The 13,277-nt window shown below is 39.8% G+C and overlaps 2 protein-coding genes across 4 annotated transcripts in view; one reads left to right on the top strand and one right to left on the bottom strand.

Moving 5' to 3' along the window:
• Positions 1 to 1,018: 1,018 nt before the first annotated feature.
• LOC309971760 (deoxyuridine 5'-triphosphate nucleotidohydrolase-like) lies at positions 1,019 to 1,513 on the top strand (the record flags this gene model as incomplete). The annotated part of the gene is made up of 1 exon (XM_082855147.1): positions 1,019 to 1,513. The coding sequence occupies one exon, from the start codon at positions 1,019 to 1,021 to the stop codon at positions 1,511 to 1,513; it is 495 nt and encodes a 164-aa protein (XP_082711273.1).
• Positions 1,514 to 6,877: 5,364 nt separating this feature from the next.
• Positions 6,878 to 13,277, bottom strand: part of STOX1 (storkhead box 1) — a gene marked incomplete at both ends in the record, with an annotated part of 49,879 nt that continues 43,479 nt past the window's right edge. Inside the window, 2 exons of one of the 3 annotated variants that reach the window (XM_082855119.1) lie at positions 6,878 to 7,495; positions 10,059 to 12,420. In XM_082855119.1, coding sequence (XP_082711245.1) covers positions 7,348 to 7,495; positions 10,059 to 12,420 — 2,510 coding nt within the window. The remainder of the gene's footprint in view (positions 7,496 to 10,058; positions 12,421 to 13,277) is intronic. The other 2 variants (XM_082855120.1, XM_082855121.1) reach the window with 2 other exon arrangements.

Below are 13,277 nucleotides of genomic sequence, written 5' to 3' on the forward strand. Positions count from 1 at the left end.
CCTTCTTCTGAAATGATTGGCTTCTAGAGTAAAACCCTGACCAATCTCCATAAAGGAGGCGCGAACTGATTAGCATAAAATGTTCGGATTTGTTTTCTCCCTCTCCCTCTCCCTCTCCCCCTCCCCCACTCCGAACATTTCTCTTTGCCACAGCGGAGATGCTTCGGGGCTTCCCAGCATTCACTGCTGGGGCTAGGAAGCCCCTCAACGGCGCCGGACAGCAGCCACGCGCGCGGCGGGCTGGCAGGAGAACCTGCCCGTGGAGGGCGGGGGGGAGCGGGCGGGGCGAAGGGAGCGCCACGCGCCGCGTCGCCTTTCGACGCCGGAAGCTGCGGGCCTCGGCCCCGCCCGTTGCGGGTTGAGGCGTTAACGTCTAACAGCTTCGCCCGAGGCCAGCGGCCCTGAGTTGGTGGGAAAGGGTGTCTTGGGGTCTGGAGTGGGCTTAGATGGGCTTGAGGTGAAGACTAGGCCCGGACAGCCTTCCCTCAAGTCTTAGGTTTTAGTCATGAAGTTGGTCCTTAGTTTAGTTTAGGGCCTTCCCACCCATTTGACATTAGAGGAAACTAACCCCTTAAAAGAGGGATTTACTTGTCTGAAGTCACACAGTTCGTGGCACACAGGACTAGAAAACTCAACTCCTGAATCCGAGATCAATGCTTTCCCTGCCACACCAACCTTAAAGCTTTGGGCTTACCAAAGCGTTTGGGGGGAAGATGCTCCTATGAAACATAGAATGAATGATGTTAGGAAAACCTGGAGAAACCTAGAGAAAAAACAAGCCTAAATGTCTTTGACAGATTATGTATTTGCAGTGGATAAAAGGATATTAGTTATGGGAATTAACTGGCCCTGAATTACAGCCTTGAACAAAACTGGAAACCTTTTGATAATACAAAGGACTAACTCCTGAGAATGTACCTTTCTTTTCTTACATCAATGGTGCTAGCTGGGGTGCGCTACGCTCATCCTGCTGTCTCTTGTTCCGCCTGCTCCCTTTGTGCTCCCATTCTGCCCTGCCATGCCCTGCTCTCAAGAGGCACAAGTCATCTCCCCCAGCAAATGGGCCTGGCCTGCGGAGGAGGGCGGCATGCGGCTCCGCTTTGTCCGGCTTTCGGAGCACGCCACCGCTCCGACCAAGGGGTCCGAGCGCGCCGCGGGCTATGACCTATACAGTGCCTGTGAATACACAGTACCACCTATGGAGAAAGCTCTTGTGAAAACAGACATTCAGATAGCTCTTCCTAATGGGTGCTATGGGAGAGTAGCTCCACGTTCTGGCTTGGCTGCAAAACACTTCATAGATGTAGGAGCTGGTGTCATAGATGAAGATTATAGAGGAAATGTTGGTGTTGTACTGTTTAATTTTGGCAAAGAAAAGTTCGAAGTCAAAAAGGGTGATGGAATTGCACAGCTCATTTGTGAACGGATATTTTACCCAGAAATAGAGGAAGTTCAAGCTTTAGATGACACTGAAAGGGGTTCAGGAGGTTTTGGTTCCACTGGAAATAATTAAAATTTATGCCAAGAACAGAAAATGAGAAAATATACTTTTTCCTTGAAAATAAAGACTTTGCTTAAAGTGAAAACAAAAAAAGGTGCTAGCTGATTGGCTTTCATTTCAGAGCCATTTCCTTTTAACTCTTCATGATCTCTTCAACCTACTCTTGAGAACAAGAAAGCAAATTGCAATGTAGAAGCAGGGGCACTTCACAAACCACTTGACAATGTCTAGCACACCAGCCTTGTAACCTGAGCATCAAACTTATGTCTTAGCAAAATTTCAGATTGCTACAAGTCCTGGAGTTTGGGGATTGGTCCTAAATAGCTGAAACCACAAATGATAAATCTGTGATTGCTACAGGCCTCCTGCATTAAGTGTGGATTGGCCTGAAGTCAGGGGCTATATGTTTATCTAAACGTTACCATATGGATTCAATACTGTGAACAAATGGAGTGTTCAGGTGTTGATGGTGAAAAAATGCATCTCTCTCCCTAGATTATGGGAATAGCTATGCATCTCTAGATTGGTCTTTTCTAAAACCTTTTTGTCCCACTCTCTCACACCCACTCCCAATTCTACCACTGTGAAGTCTTTGTAGCCCTACAACAGGGTGTGATGTGCATGGAAGCAGGAGTGGGTGTGGCTAAGAATGTCACAGGTATAAAATTGGGATAATAGGAATAGATGTTAGTATGTTGTGGTTGAAAATCAAACACAGATGAAGTTTTAGCTCCTCAAGACTATTTTTGGCATTCATTTTTATGTCGAAGGTCATACAGCAGGTCTGAAAAAGGAAAGGACTAGACTGTTGGAGACGCTCTAGGCAAGAGACTAATAAGTATACTAGTGTTTTTTAAATGACCTTCTGTGATTTGGGACACTCTAAAAACCCTACCTTTCTGAGCACCAAACTCATGTAAACAAAACTGGCTGCTGTCTATGTCAGGTGGAAAGGGCAACTGTGTGTAAATTAAACCTAGTCATAAGGAACTTGACCAAACTGTGGCTTAGCTGAAAAAATTGGGGTACCACTACATATGTGTTCTCAGTGGGCATCAACTAGAAAACTTGGGAATGGGGATGATGGAATAATTCTTTTTTTCATATTTGGTCCCTATAAGTCTCAAGAGATTTATACTGATGATGAAATTGATTGGGGGGGTGGCCTTCCCTGGTGGCGCAGTGGTTAAGAATCCACCTGCCAATGCAGGGGACATGGGTTTGAGCCCTGGTCCGGGAAGACCCCACATGCCTCGGAGCAACTAAGCCCATGTGCCACAACGAGAGCCCGTGAGCCACAAATACTGAAGCCTGTGTGCCTAAAGGCCATGCTCCGCAATGAGAAGCCCGCGCACCGCAACGAAGAGTAGCCCCTGTTCGATGCAACTAGAGAAAGCCCGTGCGCAGCAACGAAGACCAAACGCAGCCAAAAATAATAAATAAATAAATTTATTTTAAAAAATTTATGGGAGGAACCTGAAGGAGTAGCATGAATAATTAAAATGTACAAGTAACTCAAAATGTAATCTTATTAGAACATCTTTGTTTTCCAAATATCTTGCCAGAGCCACTGATATAATTTCTTTCTCAAAATTTGACAGTTGGGGTGCCTCATCTGATGGTCTGTTGCAACATTCTATAAAGATTTCCCTTGCCTTTCACTTTGGCTCATTAAACTCTATAAAAACAAGATGACTTTTTTTTTTTAAGATGACTTTTTATAAACTTGCCTCTCTCTGGTCATTCTCAAACCTAGAGGGCTAGATTTTAATTTTTATTCCATAGAGAGTAGAAGGTAAAAAGAACCATCATTTTGCATCTGCATGTCAATCTTATGTGACAAGAGGAATTGAACCATCATTTTTAAATAACATAACCATCATGTTATGAGATGGAAATAGTTTAAGGGTCAGCTATAAATCGATCAAGAGATACTGGGGGCAGAGAGTGAGGAGAGTACTAAGAAGAAGAAAATGAAAGAGAGACCAGGAACGATGTTTCTGCCATTGCTAGCCACATGACCTTGGCCAACTAAACTCGAAAACCTGTGTTGTTAGTAAAGTGGGGGGCAAAAATGCCTTCCCTTCTGACAGTTCAGGAAAACTGGGGGGATCCCCTGATAGAACAGTACAGCAGAGATGATGTACAGAGGTACTTATATTTCTACTTTTAGCTCCAGGTTTTGACAGTGTTGGCGAGGAGACAGCTTTGAACATATTTAGCATATGTATACTGATGTATGTATCTAGCTCCTAATTCAAATTATTTGGGAAAGCTTTTTAAATAGAGGGAGGAGGTCTGTTTCTCTAATCAATTACTTTGTAGATGCTTTTCAATCAAGTGGCGGAAGGGAACAGTCACATCAGTTACTCCAGAAGAGGGCACCATTCCCCAAGAAATAGGACCTGCTCAACTGCTAAAAATGGAACATGTGTCTAAGACTTCAACTGAGAGAAAGATCTGTAGAGGCCAGAAAGATAGTCATGAGTTTGTTTTCGATATATCCCCTCACCATTCTTGTTTCGTGACTCTCATGTCTCTCTTCCACACTCCCTTTAGGCACTAGTCTGTCTTCCCCATTCCTTAAAAGCCTTCTCAGGTAGCTGTAGGATGGGTTCTCAAAATACAGTTGATCCCAAATTTTTTCACTGCTACGGCTCTTTCTTCTGTTTTTTCCTCATGGCTCTGACACTTTGAAACATTCTGTCTGCTAAATTGCATTTAATAATAATTGATTCATGATCATTCTTCTAATATATGAATAAGATACAAATGAAGCTTAACAATGTCACACCAGCATGTGATAGGGTTGCATTACTGAGCAGGTGTAATTTCAGTCATTGGCAAAGAAACTGATGTTTTAGTAGCAAGGAGTTAAGCAAAGGGAATGTACAATTTCCATTAGGATTTTTGAAATATTGAAAATAGTTTGCAGAAGCCAGCTATTCTGAGGATTCCTAGGGGTCTGAGATCCCAGATGAAAGAGGATGAACATCATCTCACATTATGAGTAGCCACAATCAGCCCATGCTTTGCATACTTTATCCTATTTATAGCATGAGGTATGAACTGAAAACTTGTTAGCCAAAAGCATAATACCTCCCCCAGGCATATCTGGATTTTGATTAATGATACTTTTCTATAATCTTAACCTAAAGGACTCTCTAAATGGAGGAATTCCAGACAACCTGGCAAAAACAGGTTACCTGTATAGTAGGCCATGTATTAGACAAGTTTTGTGAATCAATATATAAAAGTATACACACATATGTTTGTAACAATAATAGGTTCCTCCTGCATTGGACACTTTCAATAGATTATCCTCAAATCTTACAACAATCCTATAAAGTAGATATCCTTTACAGATGAAAAAAATGAATAGAGAAGTTTGGTAACTTTCTCCATCACACAGCTACCAAGGGTTGGCATTGGGATTTAAACTTATCTGACTCCGAAGCTCAGGTCACCATGCTGTTTCAAGAGAACAGTTTTCTCTTAGCAAACAGACTGCAATGGGAAAGAGAATAAGTAAAATTTCCACACACAAAAATAGTGGGAAAAAATTCAAGTCACCCATTGTAGAGAATAATCTCCCAAACAATTTAATAACATGCACACTCATCTTTAATACCTGTGGTCATATGTTGTGTTTTATAGAAGGGAGGTTTATTGGTTTCATAATAGGCTTCATTTAATACATTTAGAGAGTGTCCTAATGCACCTGGCGGCAAGATTAGATGGATTTCATTGGTCCCTTGAGGTGGACAGAGTCACAAAAGACTTTGGATTCCTTACTCTATTAAGAAAATTGTCCAGGTCCAAGATCAAAGATAGAAGAGTTGCTGGTACTCATTTTTCCAAGGATTGGCAGGGATCGGTGCAGAAATGAAGAACTGGAAGCAACTTGGGAATCTTGAGTGAGTTCAGTACTTCACAGGATCCTCAATGAATCTTTTTTTTTTCCTTTTTTTTAATTGGATAGATTTGACATATAACCTTCACTGAGTTTTATAAGCACAGAACCTTACAGTTGGGAGGAATCTTCAAAATCATCTAGTTCAGTCATCCTTTTAAGAAAAGTACTGGAAATACCTCTGCAACATACCGGTCAAGGGATCACCAAGCCTCTGCTTGAATGTCCTAAACAGCAGGAAGTTCATCTGTTTACAAAGCCACCTATTTCATCTTCAGATAGTTTTGTCTAATAGGAAGTTCTTCATATTAAGCTGAAATTTCTCTCTCCTAACTTCCACTCACTGATACTGATTCCAAGCTGTAAGACCCCCCTAAACCAATGCCTCCCCCACAAGGCTTTTCTATCCAGATTACCCTTCTTGGTACTTTGCCCCCTGTAACCACAGGTAATCTTGGAATGCCACGGTAGGTTGGTCAGAGCCACTGAAAACCAACAGTCAGAAATGAGTGGTGCAACCACAATGAAACAGAGCAGCGCATCTGATCTCCCCTCCTCTGCACTCCCACAGGGCCTGGAGTCAGCTCTCCACACTGCTGAGCTTCATTCTGGCCTTCACTGTTATCTGGATGGTGAGAGCTGGAAAGAGGCACTCTCTCTCTATTCAATCATCCTTGAGCTCTAAGGCTTTGATAATCCTTAGAAACCTCTTAGTAGAAACATCCCCTCAACCAGAAATCAGCATTAGCATCTACCCGACATGCTGAAACCACTCGTGACTGTTCCATGTTCCCCAAACCCAAGAGAACTGACCATTCCACTACTTGGTCTGAAAAGTCCTGCCAGAAAAAATTCTGGCAAGGCTACGGAGGTCTTATCGCGAACAGAAGTGGATCAAATGTAGAAAAATTGTCTATTAGCCATCTTGCATCTTCCCTCTAAATCTCTGATTCAGAACCTCTCTTTCACTCACAGCCGTCCTGCAACCATTCTGCTTCCCTTCTATCTCCACCATCTGAGAACATCCTGACTTCTCAAAGCCATTTTATAGAGAGAGCCTCAAACGTGGGGAGGAACCAAACAGTTGAGCCATATGTCTACTGCCATGGGTATTTTGGACATTGTCAGTCAATCATAGTGTGGAGACATTTGTTCATGTTCCAGCTGTTCACAAAGGATATCCTTGGCAGCAATGACTGGATAGAAAGAATTCTTGTTGCACCCAACACATCTATATAAATTCTTTCTGATTATAAAAGACTTAATTTGCAAACAACGTATCTATGCAACCCTAACACACTATTTTCTGGGGTTCTGTGTTGAAATCTGGTGAGATCCACTTACTGTAAGAACTTGGTATTGATGTGGGTACAAAAATTCACTATTAGGTAGTAAATTAGCTTCCTATGTATTTGAGAAACTAATGAATGTCCGTCTGATGATTCAACTTAAATTACATTTAATTGGAAGAAGACCAATGATTCCATGTTTTTTATTGTAAACAATCTATATATTCCCAATAAATTTATAGTAAAATAAGCTTTAAAAAAGCCAATGTCAAAAAAGGAAAAAAACCAGTAACTACAACAAAATATGTAATGAGGTTAATAACATATATGCTTGGCCTTAGAGAATTCTTACAAACTCAGTTGGTTAAAACATTCTATATTAATGCTGTACATTTTTACAAAAAAAAAAAGTTTCCAAAAGAAAAGTAAGAATTAAACATTTATGGGACTTCCCTGGAGGTCCAGTGGTTAAGACTTCACCTTACAATGCAGGGGGCATGGGTTAGATCTCTGTTCAGGGAGCTAAGATCCCACATGCCTCAAGGCCAAAAAACCAAAACATGCAACAGAAGCAATGTTGTAACAAATTCAATAAAACACTTTAAAAATGGTCCACATTGAAAAAAAAAATCTTAAAAAAAGAATTAAACATTTATGACTGGAGTTAGTTGTAGTAAGGAATTGGACGTGGGTGTTTGACTGCTCTTTGTGCCTCCAAAATTCTGCAGAAAATTCTGTCTTCTTTTTAGTCCATCCAAAATGACTGAGTTATTAGATGCCAGACTCTGTGTCCTAAAGATATTAAAAATAACAGAATTATTGCCTTCAAAAGGGCCTGGATTTCTAACCAAGGCAAAATACCTTCATTTGTTACTTTGAAGGAGTACATTTACTAACAGGAACTAACTTATCAAATAAGTTAACCTTTAAAAATCTAAAGTGCTCTTTACATTTTAAAGGATTCCCAATAGCAACTCAATTATTTGACAGCTGCTTTCTAAGAAGTTCATATTCTCTGAACATCTGTTCTCGATCCAATATCAAATATATTCTAGGCAGAAACAATAAGCTCCATGAAAAACTCTTCTATACAACTAAAATGACCAATATCTTCTTGTATAATTTGTTTCTTTTTTGAGTAAGCATATGGAAAGGAAAAGCCAACTGTAATATTTTTCATATTGACTAGCGTTCCTTTCCTAGGAGCTGTAAGCGATGTTAGTCCCTTATCCAACACATCTGCCTTGCTTCAGCCAACTCACATTCCTGGTTGGGCATTTTGTTTTTGACATTCCCCTTCTCCCACCTTGCCGCCTCTCCCTCACCTGTCCATTACATCAAGAGATGTCTCAAAAATGTGTCCTCCATAAATCTTTCCCACACAGCCCATCACTCTTCATAACTGCCAAAGAGATGTGGAATTAAGAGTTTATGCTTTGTTGTTGAGTTCAATTTGTTTATTGTTTGTTGGTCTCCTCAACTATGCTAAGCTAAATTGTAAGCTTCCTATAGGTAGCAACAACATCTTGTTCATCTCTGTGTCCCTAATCCTAATCCAATTATGGCACATAGTTGACGTCCAAATGTTATCTCCCCTCCCTTTTCCTATAAATGTCTTTAATGATTATAGTTATAAATCTTTCAAGAAAACCATATTATAAGCAATTTTTAAAAATTAAATTTCTCAAGATTTCTCAAATTTAAATTCTCAATTCATGTCAATTTCTCTTATCTGTTTTGGGTTTGTTTTTGGTTTTATTTTTGTTTTTGCCAGAGAGGAAAAAAAGGGAACCCATGGCTTATTGGTTTACACTGTTGTTTACCTCAAAGACAACATGTTTTGATACTTCAATGACTTAATATGAATTAAACTATTGTTTCAGGCAAAAAAATCTTGTTCCCCAATAAAGTAGATGTGTTTAAAAAAATGCAAACTTCCAGGAATTTAGCCTAAGTTATAAATAATTAGGAATGTCCACAAACATTTAGTAATAACAATTCGCTGCAGATTGATTTATTATAGCAAAAAAACTGGGAATAATCTAAATGTCAAAGGAAGGAAAATAATGGTTATGTAAATAACAGGGTCCACATAATGGAATACTAAGCAGCCATTTCAAAAAATGAGGGACTTCCCTGGCGGTCCAGTTGTTAAGACTCCATGCTTCCACTGCAGGGGGCACGGGTTCGATCCCTGGTCAGGGAACTAAGATCCCACATGCATGCTGCGTGGCACAGCAAAAAAAAAAAAAAAAAAAACATGAGCTGGAGGGAATTCCCTGGTGGTCCAGTGGTTAGGACTCTTGAGCGTTCACTGCTGAGGACCCAGGTTCAATCCCCGGTCGGGGAACAAAGATCCTGCAAGCTGCACAGCGCAGTGCCCCCCCCAAAAAGCAGGATATATATGTACTGATTGCAGGATATCCATGATAAATTAGGTGAAAAAGAAAGCCACAGCTCTGTATGCTCTGTTGTTAGAAAATAATTATATTTATAAATGCAAGGGGAAAAGTCTGAAAGAATATACGCCAAACTGTTAACAATATTTAGGTCACCTCTACGGAATAGGAATGGAAAAGGCTAGGGAATGGAGACTACCAGTTTTACTTTTTACATTTCTATATTACTGTTTAAAAAAGAGGTACACAATAATTTTATATAATAAAAAAAACTAATGAAGATATATGCCAAATTTTAAGATGACTTTTTAGAAAACTATTTAATAACATGGGGGAATGTTCATTATATTCTATTGAAAAAAGCAACATGCAAAATAGTAACTACAGTATGAGCTCAACAGACAAAATATATAGATTCAATATGTTCAGACCAAAGTATAAATACACCAAATATAAAAAGAATTTTAAAAATATCTAGATGGTAGGGTGATTATAGATGTTTTTAAAAAACTACTTTTCAGTACTTTAAATGTTCTATTATGACCAAATTACTTTTATATGCTGAACAATGTTATTTAAACAAACTGGCATGGAAAATATTAGTGGAAAGTAGCCACATCTCTATCTCAACCTGTGTAGAACCAGGAATATAAGTGAAAACTTTCCAACCTTCAGTTCAGGAAGTGCTTGGTTTATGGTAGTTCCTTCCTATTTTTAGAAATAATTCAAGATTTAGTAGTAGTGGAACAGTCAAATCTTGGTTCACATTAAAAATGAACTCTATCCTATTATATAAGAGGTTTCATTGTAACTTCATACAATTTATTCAGTAAAGGCTGGTAGACTTGTATCATTATAAAAAATTTATTCAGGAGTCTCCCACAAGGTAACTCAATATGCCCTTGATTTTAATAATTCCTGTGGGATAGTGGCCAATCACTTCTATGTGCACTTACCGTGGAGAATCTATTCCACTATCTCCTGCCATGCTCTGATTTTCGGTTCCTTCCAAGTGACTATGTTCAGGTTGGACGTCCTGAGCCACAACTGGCATATGCGAAGTGTTGAACAGTTCTAACTTGTGTGTGAACTGTTTTCTCATTTCCTGATTCTGAGCACTCTGACTCCAGGTGGCTGGTTTCTTTCCTGTGTCACCAACAGGGTCTTGTAGGGTTTCAGCCTCTGAAGCACTTTTCCTTGTGCTGTAGTAATCAAATGTACTTCCATCAGCAGGTGCTGAGGCCTGTACACATTTAGCTACACTGGGTTCCTTTTCATAGTCAAAACCAGACTGGATCCCTAAATTGAGGACACAGTTTTCAGCAGAGAGATTACGTTTTTGGCTTTCACCGGGATTAGTAAGCAACCCAGTGGGCTTGTAATGTTCATTTCCTTTGAGCACCAGAGGCTCAAACCTCTGTATGTTGCTATTGTACTCAGTCAGAGACCTTTCGGTCACGACCTTCGGTCGTTTTCCTAAATGATTCCACTTGTTTCCCCCTGGAAAGGAAACTTGAATGTGGCCAGGCAGCATTTGAATTAAGTCGTCATTCTCAGAAAAGTCATCCTCATCTAGATACAATGAACTGCAGGCCCCATCCTCATCATCTGCTTCATTCTGATACAAGGCCTGGTCGTCATCAGAAAGTCCTTCATTTTCTAGACTCACAGTCTCTGCTTCCTGGATAAATGCCTTTCTCATCAGAGTTTCCTCTGAGTCTCTGTCTTGTCTCTCAGGTTGTCTCAAATGGTTTGCACCAACTGGGTAATCCAAAAGACCAAGATTTTGGAACTGGTGTATTGTTTCATCAACTGATCTACGAGCAGAGGATGCTTGGTCTAAAGAAGAGGAACCTTGTGATGGCAGGACATGCTGTGTTTCTTTTGTCTCTTCTAATGTGTCAAAATGAGAGTAGCTCTTCCTCGAGACTTCAGGGATTGCCTCATTTTCTCCACCATACACATCACATCTCAACGTGCTTTCCCTGAAGGAACAGCAGTTACTATCATTTTGCAAAACACCACATTGAGAATAATTGAAGAGGTAATCTCTAAAGTCATCACTGATAGGTTTGACAGTAGAGTGATTCACATAAATGGATTCTGCTCTCAGTTTATCATTACATTGTTCACTGTATGACTGTTTGGCTTCACTCTCAAAGATTCTTGAGGAATCCAAAGACCTTGCCCTTTGGAAAGGCTTTCCCTTTGGTCCAATCTGACTGGGTTTCAGGTCACCGATCTGGATGTTGTGCTCTTTGGTTATTGGGCTCCTTCGGTGAGAGAAACCCTGGAAAGGATTACTGATTCGCTTTTTGTAAATCAAATGGGAACCTAGCACTGATGGATTCTCACCAAGTGGTTTCTGAAGCTCTACTTCATTTGGGCTTTCAATTCTGGGGGTGGGCTGTGTAGCAGGGAGCTTGGGGTGTTTCTCCAGCCTAATGCTTCCTGGCTGAGGCCCACTTCCCTGACTCCTGGCTTTGTCTCTATCTCTATGTGAATGGCCCCGCCTTCGAGGCTTTACAGACCGGCCCTGACTTTTCTTAACTCCCACTTTTGAAGGATACTTATGCCTGAGTGTCAGCATATAAGTGGAAGTGCCCTGGCTATTATATTTTTTCTGTTCTTCGTATTTTTGCATTATGACAGTATGTTTGATTAAGTTGTCAACAGTTAAAATGGGATTAATTCGTTTGATTATCTCATGTTCAATGTCTCGAGGGATATTGTCCAAGTTATCTTCATCTCGGACGGGCCATTCTTCTGGTGGGAACTGGGCAGAGAAACTGCTGTGCTCTGTTCTGGACTTCTCCTTTCTGGATATACTGCGCCAGAAGAGGCTAAAGCCAAATTTCTTGGCTTTTTCTCTGTCTTTTGTGAATGGTAAAGGTTTGGCGCTGTCACAGACGCGATTCTCCTCAGACACTGAAACTGTTCGATTCTGTACCAAAGGTTTGGATTCCCCAAGACCTTTCCGGCATTTTCTAGTCACTTCTGCAGCAGCTGGTGGTTCCTGTATATACTGAGTGCACACATCATAGAAACACTGGCAAGAATGACAATGGGATATGGGGGCCGCATTTTCTTTGGCTAGGTCTGCACAGCTTTCCACGTTCACCAGGTATGTAATGGAAGTTGGCATCCGGGGACTTTCATCTGATAGGACTCTCTTATTTTCTTGGGGGTTTGTATTTGTAATGAAGTAAGTCTGAGGAGTAACTATGAAGTATCCTTCTCCAGTGTGATAAATCTTCCTTTCTTTAATGAGAGTTCCCAGAGTGGTATAGAGAATATCTTGAGATGGAATTGCAATGCCTAAAACAAATAAGCACTTTACACTGATGCGTTCTGAATAAGAAACATTTTAATGAGTGAAATCAGTAACTCAGAAATGACCACACATTTGCTTGATGAACCCAGAGCTAACTGTAACACAATTAATATATATAATTAAAATGTCAAAGAAGCATTAACAATAATCATAATTCAACTGAGTAACAGAAATATAATTTCGTCTACACAAAGACATATGGCTAGGTTACCGGTTAAGCAAAGAAAAAAATCTGTTCACTCAAACACAGACACCAAGTTATACAACCTCATTATAAATTTAAATTGTGACTAAGGAAAGCCTTCTTGAGAGCAAACATGGAAGTTTTTGAAAACCAGTCTCATAGCTTAAACCTCAGTAAGAATCTAAAGAGAAAATAAAAATCAGTCTGGGTGAGGGCAAACTACCTAACATCTAGATTATGGTGGTTTTTCAAACTGAGAAGGTAACAATTTTAAAAGAAATTCCCTTTCTGAATAGCAGAGTTCAAAATTATATTCATATTATGAAAACAATGTTAAAAATGTGAAAAAAAATGTGTAACACAAAAAAAATATATCAATATGTTAATATTGGTTTCCTTTGAGTAGAGGTACTATAAGTGATTACTTTTCTATATTTTCTGGATTTCTCTACAATAAGCATATCTTATAATGGGAAAAATAAAAAACTACTCTTCTACATTCATACACTGGGATATCATGCACCTATGAAAAGAATGAGATAGATCGATATATGCTTATACGGAAAGATCTCAAAAACATGTCTTTAAGTTAAAAAAAGAAAGGTGCAGAGAGAATGTATAGAATGATCCAACTTATTTAAAAAGGATACATATATT

The sequence above is a fragment of the Leucopleurus acutus genome (assembly GCF_964270905.1).
Source record: "Leucopleurus acutus genome assembly, chromosome: 14".
NCBI classification, from domain to species: domain Eukaryota; kingdom Metazoa; phylum Chordata; class Mammalia; order Artiodactyla; family Delphinidae; genus Leucopleurus; species Leucopleurus acutus.